The sequence below is a fragment of the Limulus polyphemus genome, unplaced genomic scaffold (assembly GCF_000517525.1).
Source record: "Limulus polyphemus unplaced genomic scaffold, Limulus_polyphemus-2.1.2 Scaffold2316, whole genome shotgun sequence".
NCBI lineage: Eukaryota > Metazoa > Arthropoda > Merostomata > Xiphosura > Limulidae > Limulus > Limulus polyphemus.
Genome location: NW_013667926.1, coordinates 83,016 through 94,769, shown reverse-complemented (window position 1 = coordinate 94,769; position 11,754 = coordinate 83,016). Strand labels below are relative to the sequence as shown.

Below are 11,754 nucleotides of genomic sequence, written 5' to 3'. Positions count from 1 at the left end.
ATGTGCGTTGCATAACCCAATTAGAATTTTATCACCTTTCCCTCCGACATTTCCCGGATTTTTCGTTGTTCGCCAAAATATTCGTCGCAAAAAATGATCGATTTTTGTCGCAAATACACCCCCCCCCCCCAACAAGAAACGGATAAAAACATTGTCGACAGAATTCAAATAAAATTGGATTTGTTCTGACAAACAGAATATTGGAAGGCATGGGCGCCTCAATGATGTAATCCCCTAAGTGTTCAGGTTTATGATTTTACATATTTGATACATATTCCAAGGACTCTCAGTTCTAGAATACTCTGCAGAATTATCCTAAGTGAAATCTGTAACGTATAGATTAGTCACATTGTTACTGAAGAGGTTTTCGTTACAAGCGATTGGCCTGAAAAGGTAACACACACACTTTTTGTTTTCCCCAAAAATAGGAGGACCCAAAAAAGCAGGAAACTTTTGAGCATTGGAAAGCCTGCTGGTTTTAACGTTAAATACAAGGGGTGTTCAGAGAGGACAAAACATCTCCCCAAATACTGAATATGGGTAAATTGCAACAAAGAATGATAATGTCAATAGGCCAATCCAAAGATGTTCTCCTGCAATATAAAATTACTAGGACTAAACTGTTTGCCATATAACAAGAAGTCAGAGAAGTGTGGATGGACAGTTCTTTCCCGTTCCATACATTTTGACCTGGCAACTTGTGGCTTCACCTTTTTTATTCCATCATGGCAGCCTGTGTGGACAAAATTTCTAGACAAGTGCATTTTATCAAATTGTTAAGAAGAAGTTCAAAAATGGATGAAGGAAATGCACTATACTTATGACAGCTATTCAAATTCGATGAACCCACTTTGAGACTAATAATGGTTGGAGACGGTTTGAATGGGTAACGAAGAAAAACTTTAATATAAGTGTAAATTACTTGTACCTGATGATGACAAAACCTTTTTCTTCATTATCCATTCAAGCCGTCTCCAACCATTATTATGACAGCTATGCTAAGAGGTAATATATGGTTCCTACACCTCCAAAATCTGTGGTGTGAATTTTCTTGGTTGGAATTTACAAGTAATTTTTTTATTTTATTTTACAGGAACTAAAATCCCAGTTCATTCTGAACACACTTCACAAATCCAACAATCAGGCCTAATATAAGTGATATTTACATGTTATGAAATGTTCAAACTCCAAGCAGTTAGATATTGCTGTTTCTACAAATTATGTTGTTATATAGAAGATCTACAGAAACCCAGAATACAAATCTTTAACAGCCCATATTTGCACAGAAAAACTTTATTTTTAAAATATACTTGATTATAAAACAATTTATTAAATTTACAGAAATAAACAATATGTTAATTTTTTTTAGACACACCAATATTCAAACAAATATTCAGAAAGACAATTTCGTTAACATACAACTTAACTACTTTTATTTTTTAACTTACAACTTAACTACTTTTATTAACCATGAATGACTCTCAAAATGTTTTTTTTTCCTATTTTATTAAGTATATCAACTTTACAGGCAACTAATAAGTACTGTGTTAAATATTTGGTGCATAATAAGTAAAATTCACCATGTAATATATCATACTCAATATCAATACCAAAAGGTTTGGTAACAATGTCAAAATATTTAATAAATGGAATAAAAACCCCTGTAAAATATAAATATGACTACAGTATCACAACCAATCAATGTAGTATATAATTATAATATAAACAATGGAATATAAAGAAGTGCAGCAAATTATGGCAGAACAACTGATTTTGAGTAATATTAATAAACCCTTTTTTAAATGACAGATAAAGTTAAATTTTTCCTTGATCCGAAACACATTATACGTCAACATTTGAGGTTAACTCTTGATATTCTAATCATAAGAATTACTGATATTGTTGTTTTTAAATAAAACTTAAAGACCTATATCTATTCATAACCACTGTTCATTTGATAATGCTCTGAAGTTATGAGCATGTTCACAAATATAGCTTCAGCAGTTAAAGTATGAACATAAACTGGTAATTATTACAGGTGGATGATTTATTGAGTTGATATAGTGGCAGATATGAGCCATATGGCACCACAGGTGACATTTATCAACTTTATATTTGGTTCAGAAGGAAGACCCAACCATTCCACAATGCAATGCCACCACTGCAGACTTAAAGCTGGAGGAATGTGTCACAGTTTCTTCCCAAAGAAGGATACACATAAAACAAGACTATTATATAAGTTATGGTAAAAGGACACAACATTTCAAAGAAGGATGTTTTCAGTTTTCCCTATGAAAGTTAGAAAACTTGCAGAGCAGTGTGTTTAAGACAACAGCAGGCTCCAAAACCACATCCAAACCAACCCAGAGCAACACCCTCATCCACGAAATGAATGCCATTGTTACCAAACAGGATGATTCAACTCAAAGAGCCATTGCAATGAAGCTGAGTATATCTCCTGGCAATGTTAAACAGATAATAAACATATGTTTGTAGATGAAAAAAGCCCAAGAATCTAAAGTTTACAAGCTTCCAGCCAAACCTTGAAATCAAACAGTTTTTCCATCAGAATGCTGGCCAAAAAACTGCTTTCACAGACATCCCAATTGTCTGTCAAGTCCAGCAATACAGTTCCTATGAACTTTGGTTTGCTTAAACATACTGTTTGAAAAAAACAATGTCCAAGTAAAGTAATGAGGCTGTGGAAAATGTGTATAGTTTAAGACTGACCTCACTGTTCTTCACAAAAGTTTTATAGAAACTGCAGTATTGGGGTACAGCATGGCCATCAGAAGGAGCACAGTAAATAATTGTTACAAAGGTTAAAATAAACCTAAATAGAATTAAGTGTAATTAAATTTGAGTAATAGACTTTTCTCTGTTAGCTTCCACTTGAACTAGATTCAAGTAAATAATTTTTCTGTTAATACTTCAATATTAATTTTACTTTATAGTATTTAGATCCTGGAGTTATTATACTATAAATTACTTAGAACATAAACAGTAAGAAAATAATCACTGAAATTGTCTACACATCCCACAGACCTTATTAAAATACATATCTATGTTAGTGTTGATGCAGTACAAACTTCTATTGATTAATATATAATCTTAAATATTTACCTTTTGTCACACAATTACATTCTTGTACATATGTACAATTTAGAGTAAAAAAAATAACTGTATAAGATGAAAATACCTTAGGATATTTCTGTCAAACCTATTTTATTATTGAACCAGTAGAGAGATAGTGACGTTTACTAGTTTAAATTTTCCAGTTTATGTTCATAACATCCCAAGAGTGGTCCTGTCTACTAAATTCAGTGGTTCTTTTTATTTACACTTATTTTAAACACAACTAAAAATCTAAAATAATTAAAACATCTTTACAAGTCTTCTTGATTTGGTTTTTTGAATTCAAATATTTTAACTTCACCCGGACTTCAAAGGTGAATTTGTGTTATGATAAAATTTCCTTAAATTAGGCCCTGGAAGGTGATATATTAAGTTTGTATTCTGTATGAAACATACTTATTTATAAAATTTTAGAATTCTGAAGAGTAAGTTACAAATATACTACGTAATTATTTCATTTCAGTGCAAACGTATGCAACATTATATAATTATACAGGAATTTCAAGAATATGCAGCATTGATGCTACAAACTTATTCTTGTGAATTATTCACTAATGTTAAGCCTAGTCTTATTCTTTTGATTTGCCTTTGTCTGGGATTCATGATGAGGAGTTGAATTCTCTGAAATTGGTGCAACTCAGTGACAATTGGTAAATCAAATGATAGATTAGGCTTCATATTTAGTTTTTAGTATTCTAAACATCTTGTTTGGCCGAATAATTCACAAAATAAATTAGTAGCATTAATGTAACATATTCTTGAAAATCCTATATAAATATAGGATAACAGGGTGAGTAAAAGGTGTTTCAAAACACCATACATATAATATACGCTCCACCACTATATGAAGTCTAGTTTTATTCTCTCCAGTTGCCCTTGTCCAGAGTTACCGATGAGAGTTGGTGACAAATGATAGATTAGGCTTCACATTTAGTTTTTAGTATATACAACAAACCATACTGTATGCATTATTCTTTGGTAAGCCAATAAAAACTGGTTTGCTAATAAATGTAATTTCTGTAAATAACTTGTTTGTGCTGAATGAATAACATTTTGATTTCCGTATAGTGCTTTTTAGTACTTTCTGAGCTTGAATGAATAGTGTAGAAATACACAGACCACTTTTGTATACACTAACTGTTACCGAAGCCTTTTCTTAATGGATTCTGTAACTACATATTAAAACCTTTAGCCCCTTGAAAATACACAGAATGAACTATTCCACCATTAGCGGTTACAAAAATATGCTGTCCTGGAACAGACTGCTTTCATTATATTGCCAACGTCCACAATGAATGGTTTATACTTCATCTTTATTTCCTTTTTTTTTATATAGTAAAAAGTATCTCGGTTATGTCAAAAAATAAAAACTTACTAAATCTATCACAAGTTATACCAATTCAGATGTTGGCTTATTTCTGTACTAACACCCACTTCTAACATCTATTAGATGTTATATAACATCTAATAACACCCACTTCTAACATCTAATAACACCCACTTCTAACATCTATTTTCAGTCTAAAAAAGAAAAAAGTTGTCTAAATACAGAGTAGTGGTGGTGGGGGAAGGAAGAGGGCTTTTTTCTCCCTAAAACAATGTGAAGCTTTTTTTCTAACACATAAAAATTTAAGTGATATGCACAAGTGTTTCTTAAAAAATCAGAAGATAGTGGACCTTTCTGACATTTCGGAATATTAGAATGGCTATTCAACCCATTGGCTATGACCCTGCATAAAATTATCATCATAAATTCTAGACAAATCATGAAAAAGGTTTTTGAGATAAAAGTACATAATGAGCATTAAGCAACAGCTAATGAATAAACTTGAATGAAAAACTGATCAGTAAGTTAACAGCACCTCAACATTGAAGAAAGTAATCTCACATTTCATGATAATTTGACCTAATCTAGTATGAATTAAAGATTTACTTGCATAAAACCTAACAACTTATCTGTATGGAACATACATACATTTAAAAATATTTTTAAGTACAGAAGTGAATTAGCACACACTTCCAATGTCTACAAAGTTAAAACACATCATCACAACCATATCAACTTACATTACATGATAGACTCACTTAAATACTTTTTTTAACTCCTAGAAGATAATTTAAACATTTACCATCAACTTTATGACTTGATTTTGTACATTCAATGTATTTCAAATAATTTAGTTAAGCTGAATGTAAATGTGTTACTTTTAGGAAGAATTAACAAAATTAATAATAACCTATGTACACAAGTGGGGGTCAAAGTGTGCATGCTATGACCTTTTAGAGCATGGTATGTATTTGACGTCAGAGTTATTAACTATTTAAACTATCCATTTTACCCTACACTGCTGACATAGCAACGGTTTATGGTAGAGGACAGTAAATACAAGATACAATATATAGAGATACTGAAAAAAACTGTTGATATACACTTCAAGAGGTTCTAGAAGTTATACAAACTGTACAATAGACAAAAGTATTTTTATTCTTCGTGAACATAACCTTGCACTCTCACTTGTCAGTCTCAGTCAGACTGACAAATCTTCGTGACATATAGTTTTACTTTTTGTGTACAACATATTTGTACATTTCACTAAAAGCTAGGTACTAGGTACATGTAGTAAATTTGGAATTATAGCCAAAGTTACTTCTCCAATACAAAGTCAGTCCACTGAAGTAACCCTGTGTACATTCCATTAAATAGCTATGCACTGTATATGAAATTTCACAATCAGGGGTTTAAATAATTGGTACGCAGGTACACATGGGTGGCTAAAATAATCAATACATACTTCAAAGTTGCTAAAAAGGCACAAGGATGTACCATCACAACCAATGTTTTTTCTGGTAACAGGGTTTTATTCCCTACTTTGTGTAGGTAACATATACTTTGATTTTGATATCTGAAAATATACAAAAATCAGTTATTAACTTATCGTGCTAGCTAGTTGGGTAAGCTGAATAATAACCTCATAAATAATGGGAAAAACTTTAGATCTACTACTCAACTGTCTTGGTAGTTTAATATGAACCTGTTTTGTTTTGAGTACCAATCGTTTTTGTTGGTACTCATATGAGAACCTGATATGAACCTCTCTTTATAATACAATCGTAAAGTGTGACTAAATATGCATTTATCTAACATATATTTCAAAGATAAATAGGAACTGCTTATGTGTACAGAACATCAGACTGATTATGTTATTGGTATTTATGTGCTTATTAACAAATTTGATAGGGCAATATTACATTTCACAAGAAAGGTAGCTAAAAATACATGTGCAAATGTAAGTTTAAAGTGTATTTAAGCTGTTGTCAAATGTATCAAAATAAAGCAACATATCCACATTTGTACACCATATAATAGAAATAAAGAGCAATAAATAGTTTTTAAGAGTTATTCCCTTAAACATTTGTACACATTTAGAACTAATAATTGTAAAATTATTTGGAAAAGAACCTGAGCCAGCTTTTAAACATCTCTCATTCAGCCTTCTCTAGTAAAATAATAGCAATTAATTTGTATGGTGTGGTGTTTGATAAAAATAATCATATTTTACTTCTATTTTTCTACAGTATGAAAAAACTTTTAAAAATAATAAAACTTAAATTATAAGATTAATCAACAAAATACCATGTGTTCAAAAGGCTTGTGTTACCATATGGTTATTTTGAAAACCATCTTCGTCTTTTTATTTTTTTAATTGTACTGAAAGATTTAATTCTTTCAATTTTGAGATAATCATGTAAAAAAAAAGAAGACCTAAGCTCCTTATTACTCAATTTAAAAATGGCTAATCCTGTTCATTTACTTCAGTATCTAGAGTTTATGTACACACCATGTCTAATATTAACTTTAAATACCAGACACACCATTTCAAATGAAGAATGGAATATTATTATAGGCAAGACCATAACAAAAGTTGCATCTATTCTAACAGACCGTTAATGCTATAAGCACCTTGAACATGTAAACGGTGTTTTATCTTATTTTAGACAGAAAACCCATAATGGCTTGTTTACACTATCTGAGAGCATTTTGGAGAATATAAACATCTCTCACACAGACAAAGTTTAACCACACTTATACCTGATGATTAATACAAAGTAAACCTGTCCATTTTCTTTTAGCTGAGCATAATTTTATCAATTATCAAAGTTATATCTGAATAAAATACTTTTTTTTTCAAATTTTCTTTATAAAGTTCCACACAACAAAGCTAACACAAACCAAATATTAAGTAAGGCACAGATTTAGTGAAGAACCAATATTAAGTTTGCAAAATATTAAGTAAACAAGAGTTTATATCAATTTTGTCAACATAAAATACAGTTTTTAATAAGTAACATGCTAATATATTAATAAAAACCACTGCATTATTGTTATTTGTCCACACACACCCTTTTTTTTTCACCGGAATTTAGACAAAAGAGCATATTTTTTCATACAGGCAAATTTAATTTCTCTGCTGGATTTTATTAAATATAGTAGTTGTTATTTAATTGTGGTAATTAGCACACTATCAATTTATTCCGAACATGTCCATAACAGTCTCTGTATATAAAAGGCATACAAATTATGTCAACAACAACACCACCAGACAGATAGTACACATGCATTAAATATGTTATTAAAAACAATAAAGAAATGGTTTCATCAGGTCATTACCTAAGAAAGAAAATACTTTTAGTTGTTCAAAAAATGGGTTTCAAAGTAGATTATACAACAGCAATTTTTAAGGATGACCTACTTAAATTATTTAATTATAGCAGGACTTTTGAAAGAATGTGTGTTAAAATGTTTGGGATACCTCAACACGTGTACTTGATATATAAATAAATACTATTCACCAACGCATTGCATATGAATATAAGACCTTGAAAATTATTCATGTTTTTGTTGTCGAGGGCTTTTTCCAGAATATCCATATAGAAGAGTGGCGATGATGACGACAAAAGCGCCATAAAGGAAATGGCTAAGAAACAGAGAACGAAAGATATATCAAGAACACAGAAAATTAAAAAAAAATTAAGAAAATTCTTTAAGATCGCATACAACAGTTGAGTAATTCTTCATAAAATTATTCCAATATTTAGTTCAACCTTACTAATTTTAATGAAAATTTATTATTGTTTCTTACTTGGTGAATTCAAACTGTTTTATACATTCTTTTAATGATAAGCAGAGAAAGTTAAGTATAAAAAAATATCTTTTAGTAAATTCTTTAAAAAAGCTAAGCAAAAGTAGAAAGTTTAAAGTTTTCTCTTTCACTAAAGCACAAAATATAAAAACGTATGGTGTAATTAATTACCATAAAAAATCAAAGATAAATTGTAATTAAAGTATTATTATCAAATCATTAATTTTAATGCTTTTATTATGTTGGATTTGATAATACAAAACAGTTTTTCTGTGGAACAGATAAAGTCATTACACTCATTTTTAAGCTATTACTTATTTAAATTCTAAATTATTATGTATGAGCATTTACATTGCTAAGACCCATAACAAAAACAGCTAACTTGTTATTTATCTAATGCAAGAGAATCTACTATTAATTTCTTTTAAGGCACATTGTGTTTATATATTAAGAGTAAAAAATGCAAAATCTGATGTCTCTTGGCACAATGAAAGATACAAACCTTTATTATTGGTTGTATACAATGAAACTGGTCAGCTACAACCAATAATAAAGATCTTATTTTCATTATGCCAAAAACATCAGATTTTGTGTTTTTTACTCATAATAGGATCTACTTTTATTGTAGGATTACTAAATCATGTTAAGCTACATCAGTTCTCTGACTCACAATGTAATTTTGCTTTTGTTTGAGGTTAAGTACAAAGCTACACAATAGGTTATCTGTACTAGCTGTGCCCACCATAGATATAGAAACCAGATTTTTAGTATGATAAGCCATCAAACTTACAGTTGAGCAACTAGGGGCAACAATGTAATAAAATGTAACTGAAGTACAATTCAAATGGTAGTTCAGTTCAGAAAGGAAAAGGTCAAAAGTATTCTAGAGTATTCTCTGTAATAAATATCTTGATTGAATCCCCAGTTATTCTGCAGATATAGCTATCTTGTTGCTCTAAGGATAATCAGTTTCATCTGAGAATACCACAACTGCAGAAATTTAATAACCCAAAATAACTTCATTGAGATAGTTTAGATATTAATACTTACATAAAAATCATTTTACAAGGAAACAAATTCTTACCTTTTTGGGCAGAAATCTCCCAAAATAAAATACGAAAAAACAGTTGACAATACAATTGATAATGATGTTGCAAATCCCTTGAGAACGTTGTCTGCATATTTGATAGCAGTAGATATCACTAAACCACCAAATGCCTGAAAGAAGGAAAATAACACTGTAATCTTTTTTCTAGTTTTCAAGATATAGATATCTTCAACAGGCTTAATTTTTGAACTGATAACACTAATCAGTAGCACCCATCACTAACTCTTGGGCTACTTTCAATGAGTGGGATTAGCCATTATTTTTATTATTATAGTGCACCCAATGCCCTAAAGAGGGAAGCGTGATTTTTGGACCCTCAAATCTACAGTACAGTACTAAGCAATGCTTGGTCAAGAATCTGAAATTCTTTAAAATATTATATTGTAGTACAAAGAGCAACTTTTCCTTTATTAGCCAAATTGCATTTTAAAAAATGTACAATAAATATATTTACTAATAACAGTGGAGAAAGTCAAATATAACTGGATACTAGAACCAATCTTAGATTTGCTGTCATTACTAACTAGAACTAAACATTTGTAATCTTTATTAATTCTTGCTAATATGATACTGTTTTTATTATAGCAACCAAGTATGAAAATATTTGTAATATCAATTTCAATAGTTTATAATAAAATCAAAAATAGTAAGAATTAAGTTATGTTGTGCAAGAGATAGTAAGAATATTTACATTACGTTTATACAGGAGGGTATTATTGTACACAATCTATTGTAATAATACTTAATTTTTTCTGTGCTGAAAATGCATGTACACACTTAAATTCAAGACAAAAGGCAGAGGTAAATATTAGTAAGACATTTTGTTCAACAACTTATTAAAAGCTTATTAAAGTTTTAAAAGTCTAATATTATATCACAGAATAACATTATAAGTTTATTTATTCATAATATTAAGTACGATAAAGTTTAGCCCTAACTAAGTAAAAGGAAAAAACATATAAACATTACAGTGTTAATTTATCTCTTTATCAAGTATAGGCTGTACTTAACAAAGGTTTAACTAATGTTAGGCTTAAGACAAGTGGACTTATAGATTTCGGTGACATTATCTATCAAACACACATTGTAAAAAGAATCTTTACTAGTTTTATCGTATGAAATCTAAGGACCGTTATTTTTAACAAAGAATTAGTAAAGTAGGGAGAAACCCGGAATCGTTACAGGTTTCATACTACACTGTGTGTGTGACACATTTAGTTTTAGTAAAGTAGGGAGAAACCCAGGAATCATTACAGGTTTCATACTACACTGTGTGTGACACATTTTCACATACAATAGTTTAGAATTAAAAAGTTACTTAACCTTAAACTGTTCTATGTGAAGATGTCTATCGTATAAAACAAAATGTGGTTCGAAAATGTCTTTTAAGAAATCCAAACGACATGAAAATAGGAAGATTAATCTTATGTGAGAATAATCAATTAGTTGAATGGAACTGATTAATGAGCTCAACAATTAATCAATTAGCAAATTCAACTAATCACCAGCTCCCTTCTTCTTTGTTCAAAATTAACTTTTAATTCTTACTCATTTTCAGCTTTATTACAACACATTCTATCATATTTCATCTTCGTATAAAGAAAGAACCCAATAATAAACTAATACGGAATAATTTTCTTTTCTGTAGTTTACATGATTTCAATTTAACAAGCCTCACCTGAAGAAGCACAACTATCCAAGTGATATAATTGTAACCTTGAAAAAATCCTCCTTCTACAACAGTTTTTACGTCACTTACAAATACTGCTGCTGCTCCAAGAAGACAACAGAAGATAGCTATAAAAAAAGTTCTTAATTTTTGGAACAGTTCTGACAAATCAAGTAAAACCACTAAAACCTGATAGACAAAATAAAAACATTTTACCTTCTAACCTGATATTACAGGATACTAATAACAGTTTATTTTAATATTTTAACTACATTAAGATCTCAAATCTAATATAGAGATAATTTTAAAAAATCAAATTTAAGTAAAATAATCCAAAATGACCTATAGTTGATTTTGACACACTAAAATACATGAACCAATATCACAGTACGCACTTTGACATATTTGCTATTTTAATTAACATGTAACACCAAGAACAGTCAGAATTAAAGATAACTTCTGTAAAACTTTCCTCATAATTTCAAATGCCCATTTTATTTCTGAGTTTCTTGTTAGAGCCTCAAGATTGCGATGTTTATTGAATCAATTAAATGATAAATCTGTGGGCAAACTAAATAATATACATATATATATTATTAAATTCAGCATTCCCTTATATACACTTACTTCTATATATGACATGAATAACCAATTGGAAGCTCGGAATGTCTCCTAGTGGCTTTCTCAGCCATTTTAATGGG

The 11,754-nt window shown here is 29.9% G+C and overlaps 1 protein-coding gene across 6 annotated transcripts in view; it reads right to left on the bottom strand.

Annotated features, from left to right (window-relative positions):
* Positions 1-5,732: 5,732 nt before the first annotated feature.
* LOC106466601 (UDP-N-acetylglucosamine transporter-like) overlaps positions 5,733-11,754 on the bottom strand; it is a 26,624-nt gene continuing 20,602 nt past the window's right edge. For all 6 annotated transcript variants that reach the window (XM_022394631.1, XM_013926895.2, XM_022394634.1 and 3 more), the window contains exons 6-8: positions 11,063-11,181; positions 9,361-9,494; positions 5,733-8,111 (exon numbers count right to left, since the gene is read on the bottom strand). In XM_022394631.1, the coding sequence (XP_022250339.1) occupies positions 8,021-8,111; positions 9,361-9,494; positions 11,063-11,181 (344 nt within the window). In that variant the 3' untranslated portion in view covers positions 5,733-8,020. The remainder of the gene's footprint in view (positions 8,112-9,360; positions 9,495-11,062; positions 11,182-11,754) is intronic.